This window comes from Spodoptera frugiperda, chromosome 8 (assembly GCF_023101765.2).
Source record: "Spodoptera frugiperda isolate SF20-4 chromosome 8, AGI-APGP_CSIRO_Sfru_2.0, whole genome shotgun sequence".
Classification (NCBI taxonomy): domain Eukaryota; kingdom Metazoa; phylum Arthropoda; class Insecta; order Lepidoptera; family Noctuidae; genus Spodoptera; species Spodoptera frugiperda.
The window spans coordinates 11,479,703-11,498,307 of NC_064219.1; the positions used below are offsets into that span (position 1 = coordinate 11,479,703).

An 18,605-nucleotide genomic window follows, 5' to 3' on the forward strand; every position below is an offset into this window, starting at 1 on the left:
ATGTATGCATTCGCGCGTTTATAAATGTTATCGGAAATAAAACACTTTAATATACTGCATGAGTCGAAACGCAATAACGTTTCGTTTTTATTGTAGCTGGTAAAAGACTTCAATGATACTTTTAAAATTATTTAACTTAAATAATATACTTCTAATATAAAATCAAATTAAAGCACCGCTGTCTACGTAGTAGGAAAATACAAGATATAACGCTGTTTTATATATTGAATAATTCAAGACGGTTTAGAACGATACGAATGATAATGATAACATGAAATGTCAACATTGTCAACTCAACTGTCAATTGTGCGAACTGCGAAGGTCTCAAACGTCAGCTTTGTTTTGTGTTTTCCTCATCCTCTCCTATCTAAAATAATTATTCACACCATTTATCTGTGCACAGACTATTGTATCGGCACTTATCATAAGTTTTTAATCGCATAAATTAATGTGATGGCGCTGACGAACGTGCTGCTGCTAAGCCAAATAGCTGGCTACCTGGTGGGGTTCATATTGTCACTATGTATTATAGTGCCTATGAGCTTACATCAGGAGGAATTCAAGTAAGTTGCAGATCCTATTGCCTTCTACATCCATGTATAACAATTGTAATGGTATGCTTTAATTTTTAAATACATAAAAATATCCAACTTTCCTCATAATTTTATGATACTGGTAGATTCCACAGTATTACTCAAGTACCTACCTACCTACTACCTAGAGATTTATCAGTAGGTACAAATGTAATGTAATGAACCATGTAAATGTTGATGAATAATAACAAATTAAGTAATATTGGAGTAGAAGTTATGTTATACTTTGAAATACTTTACCGAACTTTACATTACTTGGGCTGTAAGCAGTACTATACATAACAAACCTTGTCACCAGTGGTCACTGCCTGCTGTTCTCCCACGGTGAGTGGCAGGAGAATGGTCAGCTGCTGGTATCCTGGGCACCGAGGGCTTATTGCGACTATGTCATAGTGGTCGGAGTCCTCATATTCCTTGTATGCTGCGTTCAGATCTACAGGTCAGTGCTCCCTGGTATTAAATTGTCCTTGTGTTAAATAGTAACTGAGAAGTATGTAATTTGTAATAACTATCAACTATGTATGATAATACTTGACATTCAATACTAATAAAGTCATTATGCTAGCATTTTCATTGTTGTTTGTTATAAAATAAAGATAGAGCTAATCATATTACAGGATTGAATTTATAAGCTAGCTATTAATTTTATTTTATTTGCTGTTCAAAAATATTTGAAGTTTTGGAAAAAGTATTATTGAAACATTATTGAATGATTCATCATATATAATGAATTATGGTACACTTACATGAAACAACATTATTAGAGGAAATGAATAATTATTTCCTGTGGCATATCATACATAGCAATAAAATATGTGTTTAAATCTAAACATGGTGGTTTTCCTCAGGTTGTCTATGTTTATGTACAAGGGCATAGACAGTTCGTTCCTGTCAGCATTTCTGGAAGCAGTGGGTTGTATTCTACTCTGTGGCCTAGCAGTGTCTGCTGCTGTGATGGTTACTCTTGGGTTTATGACATGGTGCCAGAATATTGTGGAGAGGTTCCCAAGGTATGTGGGATAGCATAATCATTGAATTTTGTAATAATTATGATCATTTTTCTTTTAGCTAAATCATATTCTCCTGAGCATTATGCTTCTTATTCAACTCAGTTAATAGTATCAATACATATCTTTAATCTATTTTTTATTTCAGCTGTGAAGATGCGGCTGGCCAGATCATAGACATCAAAGATAATATTACAACCAGTGGATTCTATATTGAAATTGGCTCAACACAGGTAATATGAAAAGATATTATTTTCCTTTAGGCTTATTTTTGCTGTGCACTATCTTAGGACAAACTTTTTATTTAATAAAATTATGTTATATTTGTCCAGTTTGGAGCATGGGCTACATTTGCGACTTGGGTGGGTCTGGCAGTGTTCTCAACAATCAAGGTGTGTCGGTATCATCAACTAGAGAACATCCAGGTGTCCATGTACCGCGAGCGACAGCGACTGGTAAACGAAAGTGGCTCCCCCACTACACAAGATGGTCGCTCCACACCACCCATTGACAAACCTGAATAGATTAAAACAATGCGAAGTATCAATATTTAAGAGGAGTATTATCTAAGAATTGTATATTTATTGAACAATCTTTGGAAATAAATTACCGAGCTATTTATTTCAGCATCCGATAATTATCGAAACGAGATTGTCCATGATCTTTGTATCTGTCTCACTTACAACAGGTGCACGGTCACAAGGCTGATTACGAACTGATTGTTATTGATAGGATGAGGTAGGCTAGTGGGGCTAGAGGCAAATTGCGTAAAGTATACAGACATATTATGTGTATGAAGATTCATAGTAATCAATAATATTTAAAATTATGCCATGTACAGTATTTATAAATGAGCGAAAAGCATTAAATTATTTAGTCCATCCATTATATAGCATCAATACAAAAAACAACCGATGAATTAAATGAATTCATAAAATTTAATGCAGTGCCCAGTTAAATATTTACTAAATCAAATTAATGCAATATTATGCTAAAGTTTGGCGACACCGACGATGTATGTATAGGATATGACAATGTATGTATGTGATAATAATTTAATCTCCAGTTATTTTGTACAAATAGATGCTTTATGCATTGTTTTCTTACTGTATACTAAATAAGATGTTGTTTAATATAATAAAAACCATTGCGAGTTTACTGTTCTTTGTTGATAAGTAGATGATGTGTTAATTTGAAGAAATAATTATTTACTTACGGCTTTTTAATAACGAAACTTTAAATCTGTGCAGTTATACTTTTTACAACAATACTAATACTCACTTTCAATCTTTAGTTTAAAATAAATAACAATTTCAAACTACAACTTCTAATCGGATTAACATTTGCCGGTGTAACGTCTCTGGTGTTTCAAGTGTGCGGCAACGATTGCTCACAATCAGGTGATACGCGTGCTCGTCTACCGGCGTGTTTCATAAAAAAATACTGTTTACATTCTATTCATTTTCCGATATTTTGACTGTGATATTTGAATTTGCGAAATATGTGTGTCAATACATTATTATGTTAACTTTATTAAATTAAAATTGATGTACGGTATTGTCATATGAATTGGAAAACCAGTAATTGTCTAACTATTCATAGTAACTTATTGATATATACTAATAATTTCGAGTAAAATTTGCATCGATATTATCAGTTTCTTTTTAAATCTGTTAAAAACCTGATTGAATTTTGTAATGGATTAACTTAATTTGAAATTGAATTTTAAGATAATAATGTTTGTTTAGTGTTGTATTCCAAGACACAAATTAAAAGTAAGACAAAAAATAGCAATTAGTTTCAATGCTTACTACCAAGTTCAATTATTATGATATGTAATTTCGAGTTATTTGCTGTCACTTTTATATTCAAATAATTCATTTACAAAGTATTCGTGATTAAATCCGAAATTAAATTTTTAAATACTACTGAAAGTGAGTAACTACGATTACCTACCTTTATTTGTATTTTACAAATATCACAACAAATCAATCAGAAACACAAAAAGGGAAACTGTCCGTAACTTCAATTAAGAGCGGTATTAATATTATAGGTATATGAATGCAATTAAACACAAGTTGAATTCATTTTTTGTTTAATTTTTGTAATTCTCTATTATCAAAATGTAAACATGCTCATAATACAGAGAGCCTGATTGCAATATATGTACATGATTTAAACATTAGTGACTTTTATTCAATTTACTACAATTAATACTAATAACAAAATCAGTCTTTACAGAGATTCTTTCACAATATTTATCGAATGTTGCCTAGCGATGTGGACTTTCAAATATCGCAGTTGAGCAAACTTCTGCCCACATTTATCACAAGAGAAGTTTCCTACGGTGTGCGTACGCGCATGTCTCAGTAAGTCACACCGAATACTGAACCCGCGGCCGCAGGTAGCACAGACATGGGTTTTCTCCGACGCGTGCCTTTTCATGTGTCTCGTCAGATGTGTTCTCCATCTAAACGACCTGTGGCATTGGCTACACGACCATACTTTCTTTCCGCTATGCGTCTGTTCGTGTATATATAGACTTGCTTTAAATTTAAATTTCTTTTCACACACTTTGCATTGTAAGTCATACTGTCCATTGTGGATGGCCATGTGTTGTGTCAAACTGGGTTTGGTTGTGAATTTTTTTCCACATACTTCGCATTCGTGTTCTCTGCTTCCTTTATGGAAGTATTTCATGTGGTAGAAATAACTGGACGACGCAGTGTATACCTTCGCGCAGATAGGACATGTGCGGGTCTTCTTATGTTGGTATTGCTTTTTACTTTTGTCACTCTCCTCGCCTGGCCCAGTGAAACTAATAACAGGTGTTTTAGCACCACTGTTGCTACTATCTTCGGTGGCTGTTGTGTCATGTGCTATGATATTGCTACTGACAGTTACAGACAGAGTGCTATTATGTTCTATAGTTACCGCACAACTGCTGAGGCTATGCATTTCCGTACTCGTTATAGTATTACTAATATTACTGATAGTATTCCTTTCGATAGTAAGTCGGATTGTCTTGTTGGATTCGTCGCTCACGCGGCCATTCTCGGCAGTGTTATTTTCATCGTTTTCCAGCAGCTGGCTATCTTGCGAGTCTTCTATAGCTTCGAACACGGACTCAGGCAGAGGACCAAACTCATAATCCATATCGCTGTGGTCCGAAAACTCATTCTCTTGGTTGCTATTCTCGCTGTTGTTTATTCCGTCGCTCGCTGAATCCAAGTCTTCTGTACTCTGTCGCAGTTCACTGTTACTTCCATCGTCATCTTCTTTTTTCCTAATTTTCTGTCGTTTATCAGTCTTGTCCTGTCCGGAGGTGTACTGCGTGGCGTGCAGCGACATGTGCAGTATGAAGTCCTTCCTACTGATGTACTTGTCGCACTCCTCGCAGTAGAACAAGAGGTCGGAGTGTGCCGCGATGAGGTGCTCCTTGTAGTGCGCCTGGTCGCGCGCCCGCCAGCGGCAGTAGTCGCAGGCGCGCGGGCTGCCCGGCCTGTACTGCGGCAGCGACTCTACTCGGTACTGTGCCATGTCCATGTCTGAGTACCTGCAACAAAGTGCCTGCAAGTCATCTCATGGGCCAGCTCAACTGAATGCTTTATCTTTTGAGTATATTGTATGTATACCTTCTGACCTTAGGATCGTATCATATTAGTTTTTCTATCTATCCACTCGCTAATATTCGATAATCTTCATAATTTTACGCCAAACATAACCGAGATATGAATATGAATACTTAATGTCTTATTATCTTTTTCTAAAGGCATACGCGTGGGATTCGTTTTGCTACAAATATACGTGGTGGGAGCGTGTTTCTTGTTTCCTCGTTCCTTGTCTTGTTTTACGACGACTAGGACGCGCGCGGTGCGTGCGTGCGCGCGTGCGCCGTGAGCTGCGCGCGCAGGCGGAAGGCGCGGCCGCAGCCGCAGACGTGCGGGCGCTCGCCGGAGTGCACGGACAGGTGCGCGGCCAGCTCGGCGCGCCGCTTGAACCGCGCGCCGCACGTGACGCAGGCGTGCTGCGGCGCCGCGTGGCTCCGCGCGTGCGAGCGCAGCGCCGCCGCCGACTTGCTGGCCGCGCCGCACGCCGCGCACACGAAGGCGCGGCTGGCCGAGTGCGAGCGCGCGTGCTCCTGCAGGTGGCAGTTGCGCGAGAAGGTCTTGCCGCACGTGGCGCAGGCGTGCGGGCGCAGGCGCGCGTGCAGCGCCCGCACGTGGCGCGCCAGGTTGGCGCTGTCCCCGAAGGCCAGGCCGCACGCGTGGCAGCTGTGGCGCCGCTCCCCGCGGTGCGTGCGCACGTGCCGCGCCCACGAGCTCAGCGACACGCTCTTCTGGCACACTCCGCACTTGGCGTATCGTTTCCCGTTCTCGGTGATAGTAAATTCTGGTTTCTCAGTTATCTCGTTGACTTTACATTTACTATCTTCTCGAACTGCCTCTTCCGATGTGACATCTCTGGAAATGCAAAGCACGGGATCAAGTGTATTGATACTGAAATAGTTGACAATGCACATTAGGATCTAGTAGTGTCCGACGGGGTCGTAGACGACGTGCGCGAGGGAGGCGTCGGCGGCGTGCACCCGCTTGGCGTGGTGGCGCAGCGCCCGGCGCTGGCGGAAGGCGAGGCCGCAGAGCGTGCAGGAGAAGGGCTTGGCGTCGGAGTGCGCCAGGGCGTGGCTGTAGAGCTCGTGTCGCTGGCGGAAGGCCTTGCCGCAGTGCGGGCAGACGTGCGGGCGCTCGCCGGTGTGCTTGAGGCGGTGCCGGGCCAGGCCGGAGCGCAGCCGGAACTTGGCGCCGCACTCGGCGCACTGGAACGGGAACTGTCCGCTGTGTGTCTTCAGGTGCACGTGCAATGAGCCGCTCTGGGTGAACCGCTTCCCACAGTGGGAACACTCGAACGGTTTCTCTCCTGTGTGTATTCGCAAGTGCTGCTTGAGATTCTGCGAGTTGGCAAAATTCTTAGGACATAAGCTACAGTTGTATCTGCGAACGCGCTCGTGTGTTTCCGTGAGGTGCCGCTGCAGTCCGTTGGGTGCCCGGAACTGTTTGCCACAGATATGGCACACGCACGGCCGCTCGCCCGTGTGTATACGTTTGTGGAACAAGTATGTGTGCGCAGAGCTCAGGTTCTTACTACATATCTTGCACGTGTAGTATGTTTTGTCGTTAATTTTATTTTGGACTTCGTTTAGTTCTAATCTGGTCGCCTCGTCGAGTCTGTCTCTCCTCATGTTACACTGTGTCAAGTCATCGAATCTATCCACATCATTATCTTCGACCTCAGAAACACTAGATTCCGTGGAATCAGGACACTCTTCTTGGTGGTCACTGACAAAATGGTTTCTGAAATTGACGAGGGCTCTATAGAAACGTTTATACAGTCGTGCGGGCTTTCTGGTGGCGAGCGTGGCCAGCGGCTCGTCATCGGACTGCGCGGACAGTCGGTCCGTGTGCGCGGGCTCTTCGTAAGAGAAGCTGGGGCTCCTGAAACAAATAATGCTCCGTTACTTCATGTGCGTCTCTATGTGCCGGTCCAGGTGACTCTTCCTCCGAAACTTTTTGGAGCAGATGCCGCATTCGTGTTTCTTTATGCCTAAATGGATCTCCATGTGTCGGTTGAGCGTGTTCTTGGCGCGGTAGGCCTTGCCGCAGTGCTCGCACTTGAACGGAGTCTCCCCGGTGTGTATGCGCGCGTGCACGTCGCGCTCGAGGCGCGTGCCGAAGGCGTCCTTGCAGACGGAGCACGTGAAGTCCAGCTTCCCTTGGTGCACCACCTTCTTGTGCGTGTTGAGGTTGGCCTGCGAGCTGTACGTCTTGGAGCAGACGTCGCACGCGTACAGCTTGGCGGCGGAGTGGCAGCGCATGTGCACGAACATGTTGTACTTGTTCGAGAACGTCTTGTTGCACTCGGGACACACCGCTGGGATCAGTTTCTGGTTGTCTGGATTCTCTACTTTCTTTACTTTTTTATTTTTTACCTTTTCATGCGTACTTTTGCAGTGTTCTTTTAATTTGTCGACGTGATCAGTGATGAAACCACAACTGCCACAAGTGACCTGGGTTAGCGCCTCTCGTGTCGCATCGTCTCGGTCGATGTGTGCTTCCTGCAAGTGTTTGACGAAGAGTTTCTTGTCGTGGTAGAGCAGGTCGCAGCACAGCACCCCGGCCGCCATGCTGACCTGGACGTGCTTGTTGAGGTGGTGCACGAGCCGCGTGGCGCTCGAGAACACGGCGGTGCAGTACGGGCAGTACAGGGTGGCTGCGGCAGCGTCCGATACCTTTTTGTTGTTCTTGTCTGTGTCTGGTTTCGACTTCTCTGCACTCGCCTGTATCTCTGTGTCGGAATCGTTAGTCACTAGCGCTTGTTCGAACGTGATGTTATCAGTGATGAAGGTGTTGACAGAGTCGCGTGTGTGCGCGTCCCCGGGCGGGGAGTGCGCGTGCAGTAAGTGCTCGGCCAGGCTGCGCACTGTCGGCAACCTCGGCTGCTCCACACACTTCTGGCAAACAAACTCCACATCATCTTCTTCCACAACGTTATGGAAGTAGTCAACGAGAACACTGTTGACGATAGTGTATAACGACCTGAAATGTGAATACACGTGGCAAAGTCTGCAAGAATATCGACACAAGTGATATGAGGTGTACTTACTTGGGCTGTGCTTCATTTTCTATGGAGTTTGACGTGACATTTGTTGTTTTTGGTTCCTGAAAAACAATGGTTTATTAAATTGAAATATATTAGTGACTAGAAGTGAGTACAGACAGTATGTCCCAGGGTGGTACCTGCAGCAGGTGCGTGGCGAGTGTGGCGCGCAGTGCGGTGTCGGCGTGCAGACAGCACTGCACCAGCTCGTGCCACGCCAGCAGGGTGCTGCTGCACTGGTAGCACAGCACCACCGGCAGGGCGTCCTCCACACACACCTACACACAGCATCTCATTACTACACACCATACAGTAGAACATCTAATGCAGTAAAACAAGACACATGAATAATTAATTTAAATCATTCACACACATTAATTTTTATATTGTGAACTAGTTGATAGGAATGAATAATCACCTGTATAGGTAAGTGTTTGTGTATCTTGTCAGCCAGGTTGTTCTGCAGGCCCTCTCCAGAAAATATTGGGATCACAAACTCGGTGATAGTGGCACATGTCCGACACACATGGGAGAAGTCTTTCACATCTGTCAATTACATCAGATTATTGTAATTTAGGGGATTTTACATTGTCTATCTTAATTGATTAGTTGGTATTTCATAAGTAAACAATTGAATGAATCACTTAGTATATCTATCCAAGGCATTTTGTCAAGTTACAAATTACTTAATTGTATTTGGTAAAATTTAAAATAAAAAAAAAAGTATTTGTTACCAAAACAGTTGATACAAACATGTAAATAAACAATGGAAATTATAATGGTGTACAATTTAGTATCCAGAGCAACATGACATTCATTTGTTTAAGTTACTAACTTCACTTTACTGATGATGTTAAATTATTTCTACGCAAAGCAGTATTTTTAAAAACAATACGTTATTGGAAATAAACAAATAAGAGCAATAATTTAATTTTTGTACTCACTTTCAAGGTTAACTTGCGGGCCGCCTGACAATACCAGCTCGCCCAGTTTTTGTGTAGAAGTCGATGGTTGACTAGAGCTCGGAAGAGCACTTATCATAAATATCTCCTCTGTTGCATTCATTTTATATTAAGAATATCACTAAAAAACTAGTAAAGAAAACCAAAGTACAAACAAGTACTCTTGCCTGCCAGTTTCGTTCAATAATAGCTGTCATTAGTGTCATTTACTCATTTTATTTGTTTGCTTCAAATGCATTTCGTTTAGAAACGGTTACAAGTTTTACTTTTATCATTTAATATTTTTTAATACTTGTACACTTTATTAGTGTACTTAAATTTGAATAGTATAATTTTAATGAATATTATTCAGTCATTACTTTCATTTTATCAAATAAAAAATTAGAAAGGCGCTTGATTCGGATAACGAGTTCTGAACGACAGACAAACGCCATTTTTGTTTTGAAATGGCGGGAAGCCGGCAACAATACAAATGAAAACAAAAGGAATCGTAAAATCAAGGAAAATGTGTTACTCAGGAAAAATAAACTGATTCCATAACTTTTTTGTGTAGGTATAGGTATTATTATGATAAGATTCTTATGAAGAATCGGAGGATTACATCAAAGGGCCCGTGTAAAGCTGAGATTAGTACGGTTAGTAAGTAGGAAAAATAGTCTAAAATAAAACACAGATACATAATGTACCTTAGATACAATAGGTTAAAATAATTATAATCATAAAGCATATTCGGCACTTATTATCTTTATTGTATCATCCACGGTCGGAGAACACGTTGCGCCCGGAGGCCACCAGTAGCGGGGCTACCATCATCGCCTTATTCTTGTACGTGTGAATCACTTGCTACAAATAACAAAAATGTTATATTAATGCTAATGGCTGTCATTTACGAAGTCGGATATAATTGAAAGGATCGGATGATCAGATCGGTTTGGTTATTGCATAGGATTTAACTTTGAAAGGGATTTGGACTTGACTTTTATATACTTAGTACTTAAAAATGTATTAATAAGTTAGATTTTTTTCTTACCAGCACCAATTTTATGAGGAATACGGCGAAGGTTAGAAAAGATATGGTCATCAGGGCACTTTCTGAGGAGGGAAAGTGGACATGGCCTCGAGCTGTCGCGTGCGCAGACCGTGAGCGTCGTCGCGCGCCCGCACTGTCATCGTCTGGCCAAGTCGCATCTATACGATCCTCTGCAAGAGTTTATAGGTAAGTTATTTTGATAATCACACACTTGATGTTATGGACAGCTCGAATATGCTAGCTTAGTCCTAAGTTGCTACAGCATGGCTACAGCTTATCAGTCTGTTTTACCGTCTATAGGTACGGTATACGGATCAAAGGATACATAATAGAAGAAATTTTAATTCAGGTTCAGATATGTTGGATCTGTGTAACGAACGGTGCCTGGTTCATAGGTCCACAAACATAAATTGAACTTACCGATATTAGTTAAGATTGTATCCTTCAGCTCATGTAAATACTGTATCTTTCCTCTGAAGTTCCTTCGCGAGTTCTTGGATATAGTGTCAGCAACTACTTTCATGAATTTTATCAAGTTCTCTATTGCATTAACTTTATTATTATTTTCGTTCTTTGTGTTGTTGGTTCCATCTTTTTTATTTTTTATTTCATTTTTGTTATGATCAGCTTGGATGGGAGGGGAGACTGGGTCTTTTGGTTTTGTTTTAAAATCAGTACTAATAACGGATGTAACTTTTTCGTTCTTTTCGTGTTTCTTTTCAATGACATTATTGGGGTTTGATTCTGCTTTTAACTCATAGGAGTTTTCATCTGCTCTATTAACCTTTATTGTTGTAGATTTTGTATTAGGCTTGGTCCGCCTGTCTTCACTCGTGTTTATGATTTCTGTTGCAAAGTTATCCTTCTTGTTGGTTTCAGTGGAATCTCTGTTGAGGATCTTGTAAAACCTATCCTGTTCAGTTTCGTAATTGGTAAAATCTTCCGTTTCAGTTATAAAAGTTGGCTTTGTAGAATAAAAATTCCTCACGGTCTGATTTTTGAAATGCGATTTGTTCGTATTACGTGTGGGTGTAGCTTCCATATTAAATGTAATAATTTCATCTTCGTCGGGTGGAAATGTGGCATATCGCTCAGTGCTATATTTTTTCAGGTTGCTTATGTATATTTTTCTATGAAAAGTTTCTGGTTTTTTGTTGCCACCGAGCTCGTCTGCTTCTGTGTGAACACTGTCACTATAGGCTACATTCTCGTGTCTGTTGGTAAAATAATTTTCTTCATCTCCTTTGTTGTGGATAACTGGCGATTTTACAGGGCTGCTGTTCAACTGGACCCGTTTAATATTACCGAGGTTGGAAACTCTTTCAATTGTACCTTTTTGCTTATCAGGTTTATTTATTTCAGTAGTTGGTTTAGTGGATCCAAGTTCGTAGTGTCTAAAATCGACATTTAATTCGAGATCATCATCATCATCGTCCAGGTTGAGTCCTTTGTTTACTTTCGTAGTAGTCTCCACATGTTGCATGCGCTTCACGTTACCGGCGTTCGGTGTTGCAGGATTCTTGTTCCAGTTGTACTCGACGACACTGTGGTTGTTGTAGTTCCAAGGAGTTGTAGTATCTTCGACATCTATCACTCTGTCGGACGTGAAGTGAGTATGTGTTCTGATGGGCTTCCTGTAGTGCTGCTGCGAGATCTCCACCCACTCGGCGGCGCCGTGTGCAATGAGCAGCAGTGCTAGGAGGCGTGCCATCGTCGCGTCTGTTCACATGTTCGCTTCAATGTGAAGCGTCGTGTGACGTGTCGCGCTCCGTTTGGTGACTTCTCCACTGTTATGTCAGGGGCGCTAAACCTTGGCTACGTTTTCTATAGGTAATGTTAGAGGACAATTTAGAAATTACTGATCTTAGAAGTGTAATAGGTATACGTACGAGAACATACCAGACGTTGCTGCTTTAAATGGTTTTTTACACCTATGAATATCATTAGGTTTATAACGAGAGTATTCGAGAGAAGCTTTAAACTTAGACGAACCTTAGATTATTATTAGATATTTAAATAGTAGACCAGATTTTACAAACAGAGTATTTTTTAATTGAAAATGTTTGTAATATTCACCATAAACTATGTCTATTATCTGCTCCACGCACTCGAGTCTCCGTAGCATCCATTAACCGAGCCGTTAAGTTTGTTTACCTCTTAGGTTGACTGCTCCTTTGGTCGAGTGGCTGCAAGTAAGACTGCCGAGTAAGGTTTTAGGTTCGAATTTGGGTGTAGGTGCATACATTCGGTCAGCATGGCTTGACAGTGGGCAACCATCTACTGAGCAATGAATCGCTTAGTTCGATGTCCCCACAGAACAAATCTTTGTGTTGTTGGATCTGGGTGGTATATTTAGATTGTAGCTATAGTTACTTTGCTAAAAATAGACGTGATACGTAGGGAGTTAAAAAATACATCCCTGCTGCACTAAATATGTGATTTCATGAATCATCATTAAAATGTTCCCTTAAATTATAGTAGCGGGTGATTTGTATTGAAACATTTCTTTATATTAAAAAACGGCATTTATTATTTAAATAATTAATAATAACACAATTTGTAAATCTGTCAAATATTAATTAATCTCTTATGCTAAAACATCAACACGGGGCACACGGGTTGTGTCGTCTCTGTGTACCTACCTACATAGGCCGGGCTACTTATTTACCATACTGTCCGACGCTTCTTCATATACAACATTCAAATATACAATATACTTATCGAATCAAGTCATTTGATATGAAGAAACGACGAATTTTGTATGTTGTTCACATGTAATATGATCGCAGATGTTTATATTTAAACTTTAGTCAAGAATCCATTTGCATTGAAGTTGGTACTTAGTTGTTACTTATGATACTACTATAACATTATATTTGTAACCACATTGCAATTTCTAAACATGATTTAATGACGATCAATTTACATGTCTTTTGTAAAGCCAACTCGTGCGAACACCGACACCGCCCAGCAAGCTCTCAGTGCTCTCACTCAGTACTATGCTGGAAGCAACCATAATACCACATTATACGGCTCAAGTTACAATGGTGCCTGATAACTTTGGAAGTCAGAATATCGTCATATACATATTAGGTGGGCTCGATGCCAGAGCCAGTCTTCTTCCTAAAATTCTCAACCATTGTAGTTTAAGCCATATCGTTCAACAAAATATATTTTGATATAATCAGTTATTCTTTGCCCCATATGGTGTACCACTTTCATAATAAAATACCTAGTTTCAGTATAATTCTTGGCCAATATATAAGTACGGTAATTTAATATTAATAAAGCGTTTGAATGAGTTTCAACCTATTCTTCCGATTATTCTAGTAGATTTACGTTGGCACAACAATACAGCGGATTCACAAACTGATCTTTTCAAAATTTGATCCCAAAAAAATTGATTGATATAAATATAATGTTACACTCTACGATTACAACGTGTGGTTTGGTCCAAAATTCACAAGTTACAAAATAATATACATATGAGTAAAATTTATTAAATAATATATATCTACATTATCCTCTTCTTTTTTGTGCATAATATATTAAAAGGAAGACTTTAAATAAAGTAAATAATATAAAAAAATATTTTGTTGTATAGAAATACATATTCACAGTTTAGTAATTTACGCAGTTTTAAAATAAAATAAATAAGTATATGCAATAAGCACATTCCGACAATCATAATACTAATACAGTAGCTTTCACAACAAGCACTTACTCATTAACAGGTCAAAATTGACAATTGAAATGTATAGTTTAATGAACAAACTTGCGTACAAATGATAGCGAACAACTAAACGCACCTTGGAAAGTGGCGACATCTAGGAAAGTGTTCCCGCTATGTCAGTACGCAGCATGTGTCGCGGCAGGTCGACGGGGCAATGGCAGTACGAACATCAGAACGTAGGCCGTGGTTATACATTTTAATATCATCAAAGTTGAAATTAGAAGCTACAAGTGGGTTAAAAACAAAATTATAAATGATAGAGAAAATACCAGAAACAGAATTAGTGTTTTGAAAATATATAAAACTTGATTGAGTTTTGCATAAAACTGTTACGTAGCGAAAACTAGTAACATGTTCTGGGTACTTGGCACTTCACACTTGGCACATGGCTAGAACATTGCTACACCGACCTGTCGCCAACAGAGTTTATATAGTAAGACAATAAGATTAATGATAAAGATTAGCACATTACACATAACATCGACAACATAGACATCTAGATATATAATTATATTTATAAATAATTTCACGAGCTAGCTGCAATTACCGGAACGCCGCAACGAGATCACAGAAAACACAAGTTTGTATTGCAAAATATTGTAAAGTTTATAAAAATAAATGTATAAAAATCACAGTTTCAAGTAAAATGCGCGAATGGGAATGAGTCAAGTGGACTATTTGGGAATATTCCATATATTATGCTAATAACACGCTCACTCGGCGAATTTTATATAAACGTTGCAACACTCGGAAGATAGCAAATATTTTGCACTTGGTTGTTGCCACTATACTATAACTTACATTATTCTACTAACAATGGAGGAATACCGCGTAGTCACAGACTCACCCAGTTAGCTCTCTCTTGGAATGACGGCTCAGATTAGAACAGTACAACAACATTATTGTGACATATAAACACACTTACTGACGACGTATACCACAACTTAGGTCCCTTCTGTCACGTATCCCTAGCACACCTACGTCACACACCAGCAAGACAGATGTCATGGATTTTGTCAGATCCCGCATATAGCGGCAAAATTACGTGACACGTGTCTTGTATAATCGACATGGCTACATACAGTTGGAAGTAAGGCGGTTGAGGCAGAAAAACATGTAAAATATTGTCGAGTTACCCGCTTGCAAACACAGGCCATACCCCAACGCAATGCGTTGTTATCAATAAATATTCACAGCATTACTCCACCTCCTATCAATCTTTCTTCCGCATGAATGATTCCTAATATCAAAACATTTGTTATAATCGATATTTTTGTCATACGTAATATTCTTAAAATGTATGTGATGAGAGCTAAAACAATATTAAGTAAAGTAATTAAAAACATTAACTTTTTCATATTGCTAAAATCTATGTACTTAGAATTGAGTGTACTTGTAACAAAACAGGGAAGACTGTCATTTTCTTCAAAAATAAATCTTAACAATATATTATAGAAATTGTATTAATAACAAAATATCCATATGTATAGTTCAAATGTAAAACGTTGGCACTACTCTAGTTGTTGTTCAATTTGACAAAATAAGAGTTCAAAAACAAGTAAGTATTACTTAGACCGCGTATAACCTAACACATACATCGTCACCAGTCCCATACCCGTTACTTACTACTACAACATTAATATAATTAAAGATACAACAACATGTCATCATTTACTATCGACTATTTGTATCAGGTTATTCCTATAACCTCTTAGGCCGCCGAATTGTAGGCTTAGCATACATGTTGCATGAATGCTAGACAAGAATTAAAATTAATCTCTAAAGTAGAGTTTGATGGTTATAACTAATACTTAGTAACGTTTGCCGTCACCGCACGCCAGCAGTAACTATACCTAATGCGCTCTAACAAGGTGCGGCTGACAGATTCAGTAACGTTTCGTATCACTCTTGAAAGTTGCTGCGATTTAAAAATTATGCCTTAATATTTTAGCTGTATCACATTCGTATTATGTTAAATCATTCGGATGCGTAGTTAATTAAATTAAAACCAACCGGAATGTTCTAGTATTCAATTAAAATCTAATGAAATGAAAAATAAAGTAAAGTGTTATGCGTATAACGTAAAGCCATAGTCGTGTTTAGTGATGGGATGTACGGCTACGATGGATAGGTAGTCGATGTTTTTTTAGAATAAAAAACGAAAATCGTGCGTCGTTCAATTATCATTCTTAAAAAACCTTTAATTATGTGGGTAAATCCACTGTAGACGCGGTTGCCCAAACCACAGTGACATTATCTGAGCAGAAATATGTAGTAGGCATTTTTCTAGACATTTCCGGCGCCATTGATAATGCGTGGTGGTACTATTCCAACATATACAAACTAATATATCCTTGTTTTCTTCACGGTTCTGTAAAACTGTAACTCTGAAACACCTCAGGGCTCGGTCATAAAATATTTATTTTGACAAGTATATACACGTAGTTAGACTGCACAACTAAATAACACACACATTTAATAAAAAATTCAAGAGAATTAAATGTATGCTGCGAGTATCGATAGCGATAAAAAAAGATTTTTCTAATGTCCATCCCTAAAGAGAGACGTCAACGTCATACTGGCATCTGTCAGCCGCACCTTGTTAGAGCGCATTAGGTATAGGACGATATCGACAAACATTATCAAACTGTACTAATATCGCGTCTACACTGTTTAGTAAATAAATAACATAAAACATTGTACACTGTACAAAACAGCTGCAAAATTATTAATCTAACATTAGTGTATGTACTTATTACTTAGAAGATAAGAGTTCACATTCTTACAGACTAGGATTTCGCTTAATAAGAAGTGAGTTAGATAATATTACAAGTTAATTAAGTATTTTAATACACGAACAAATATGTACTCAATTATTAGGCAAACAGACTGCATGGAGCTTTACTTGTTAACCTGCTAAGTATGTAAAAGGAAGCGCTTCGTTCATTATAGTTACCATTGTTTGTGACTTGTGAAGTATTACCTGTATTATCGCTGAACTTACAGCACAGAGAACTTGCGTAAGTCCACTAGCTTGTCTATTTGTGACATACAATATTGGACAGTAACGTCCTAACACTTAAAAGTAAATAACTTAAAATAATATTTTGATTGTTCACAACATCGTATCCAAACAGTAATGTTATATAATATTCAAATTAAACTAAGTATAAAAACCGCACAAATAAATAAAAACAGCTAAAACAAAACAGTTGGTTACTATGTAGGAATGCAGTAATTTGACAACCTTCATTGGGTACTTCGAAAGACAGCACTAAGTGCATCGAATTTGCAGAAGTACCATAACTCTCTCAGTAAAAACATCTATAAAATACAAATCTTGCATTAACAATATCATATTTGGACCTATAGTCGGCTCTATTTAATTATTAAAATGTTTATTATAAAAACATACTTCTTTCCTATAGTTGTTGCTGTTTGTTTGTAACATATTACAAATGTCGTGATTACGTTAACAATCGGGGAGATATCGCGTGGAACGCAGTAATACCTAGAATGGAGTAGGAGCGAGTGTAGAGTGTGTGTGGGCGGCGGTCAGCGCTCGGCCCAGCGCGCGTCGTCGCTGGGGTGCGTGAGGTAGCGCTGGCCCACGCGGGCCTCCAGCGCGCGCAGGTCGCGCCAGGCGCCGCGCGTCTGCAGCCACGCGTGCGCCACCGACTTGTCCACCGACAGGCGCTTGCGCTGCTTCACTTGCAGCAAGTTGTTGATCAGGTCGATCGCTGCACATACACCATATGTCACTACACGTCTACGCCGCCTGGCGACCTACACTACTCGATAAAAAACCAAGAGTCATTACCTTCAGCGGAGATCTCCCTCCAGGGCGTAGGTGGGTACATGAAGGCGGCGTTCTGTATCTGTTCGTTGATGTCCTCGTCCTCGTTGAAGGGGAAGGTGCCCGACAGCGACACGTATATGATCACGCCCACCGACCACATGTCCAGCGACCGGTTGTATCCTTTGTTGCGCAGCACTTCTGGAGCTACACAACAATATTCACAATTCGATAAAACTTATTTTGAAGATTTAGTACTGTCGCGAATATAATAACATATTATTATAGAATTTACCAAGGTACGCAGGTGTCCCGACGACGGATCTTCTGAAAGATTTCTCCCCTATGATTCTGGCGAATCCAAAATCACAAAGTTTGACTTGTGGGAATTCCTCATCCGTGGACAGCAGCACATTCTCCGGTTTGAGGTCACAGTGCACGATGTTTTTCTCGTGCAGGTGCTTCAAAGCTACCAGGATCTATAGAGGACAATGTTCGTTAAACATCACTTGAATGGCATTACCATCGTAGGACAATATCTTTACTACGTAGAATGTGTTTTTAAAACGTGTGTACCTGTGCCACCAAAAATTTAGTGATTCTCTCCGTGAGCCTTCCATTCTCATGTGACAGGATCATCTCGAGCATGTCTCCCTTCAGCTTCTCCATCACCACAAAGATCCGCTCGGGTGTCTCGAACATACGCTCCAAGTTGACGACGCCAGGGTGTGACAGGTTCTGTAGGATGGCCACCTCGTTCTTCAACTGAGCTTCTTGTTTGGTGGGAAACCGGAGTTTGTCTATCACCTGGAAATAGACATCAAAATGTA

The 18,605-nt window shown here is 39.9% G+C and overlaps 6 protein-coding genes across 17 annotated transcripts in view; 1 reads left to right on the forward strand and 5 right to left on the reverse strand.

Annotated features, from left to right (window-relative positions):
• The first annotated feature begins 301 nt into the window (after nt 1-301).
• Nucleotides 302-3,782, forward strand: LOC118275266 (transmembrane protein 179). The gene is made up of 5 exons (XM_035593162.2): nt 302-563; nt 892-1,032; nt 1,442-1,603; nt 1,749-1,833; nt 1,933-3,782. The coding sequence occupies exons 1-5, from the start codon at nt 454-456 to the stop codon at nt 2,122-2,124; spliced, it is 690 nt and encodes a 229-aa protein (XP_035449055.1). The 5' UTR covers nt 302-453; the 3' UTR covers nt 2,125-3,782.
• On the reverse strand, nt 3,679-5,392 carry LOC126910607 (zinc finger protein 182-like). 4 transcript variants are annotated; one of them, XM_035593154.2, is made up of 2 exons: nt 5,244-5,392; nt 3,679-5,156 (listed from the first exon to the last, which is right to left on the reverse strand). In XM_035593154.2, exon 2 carries the CDS (start codon nt 5,144-5,146, stop codon nt 3,836-3,838), a length of 1,311 nt encoding a protein of 436 aa, XP_035449047.2. In that variant the 5' UTR covers nt 5,147-5,156; nt 5,244-5,392; the 3' UTR covers nt 3,679-3,835. The 4 variants fall into 4 exon arrangements, with proteins under 4 accessions (XP_035449047.2, XP_035449048.2, XP_035449049.2 ...); XM_035593155.2 differs by having other exon boundaries at nt 3,679-5,170; XM_035593156.2 differs by having other exon boundaries at nt 3,679-5,170; nt 5,236-5,377.
• A 67-nt stretch (nt 5,393-5,459) lies between these two features.
• LOC126910913 (zinc finger protein 771-like) lies at nt 5,460-6,122 on the reverse strand. The gene has a single exon (XM_050695228.1). The coding sequence runs from the start codon at nt 6,120-6,122 to the stop codon at nt 5,460-5,462; it is 663 nt and encodes a 220-aa protein (XP_050551185.1).
• Nucleotides 5,984-9,423, reverse strand: LOC118275264 (zinc finger protein 271). The gene is given in 5 exon segments (XM_035593160.2): nt 5,984-8,193; nt 8,261-8,316; nt 8,395-8,532; nt 8,673-8,800; nt 9,199-9,423. Coding segments are annotated over 5 exon segments (2,508 nt in total). The 5' UTR covers nt 9,320-9,423; the 3' UTR covers nt 5,984-6,128.
• Nucleotides 9,424-9,648: 225 nt separating this feature from the next.
• LOC118275671 (uncharacterized) lies at nt 9,649-12,159 on the reverse strand. The gene is made up of 3 exons (XM_035593725.2): nt 10,667-12,159; nt 10,247-10,416; nt 9,649-10,059 (listed from the first exon to the last, which is right to left on the reverse strand). The coding sequence occupies exons 1-3, from the start codon at nt 11,955-11,957 to the stop codon at nt 9,970-9,972; spliced, it is 1,551 nt and encodes a 516-aa protein (XP_035449618.2). The 5' UTR covers nt 11,958-12,159; the 3' UTR covers nt 9,649-9,969.
• Nucleotides 12,160-12,748: 589 nt separating this feature from the next.
• The window catches only part of LOC118275672 (serine/threonine-protein kinase D1), a 95,606-nt gene continuing 89,749 nt past the window's right edge, over nt 12,749-18,605 (reverse strand). For all 9 annotated transcript variants that reach the window (XM_035593731.2, XM_035593729.2, XM_035593728.2 and 6 more), the window contains exons 13-16: nt 18,352-18,582; nt 18,071-18,254; nt 17,800-17,982; nt 12,749-17,719 (exon numbers count right to left, since the gene is read on the reverse strand). In XM_035593731.2, the coding sequence (XP_035449624.2) occupies nt 17,535-17,719; nt 17,800-17,982; nt 18,071-18,254; nt 18,352-18,582 (783 nt within the window). In that variant the 3' untranslated portion in view covers nt 12,749-17,534. The remainder of the gene's footprint in view (nt 17,720-17,799; nt 17,983-18,070; nt 18,255-18,351; nt 18,583-18,605) is intronic.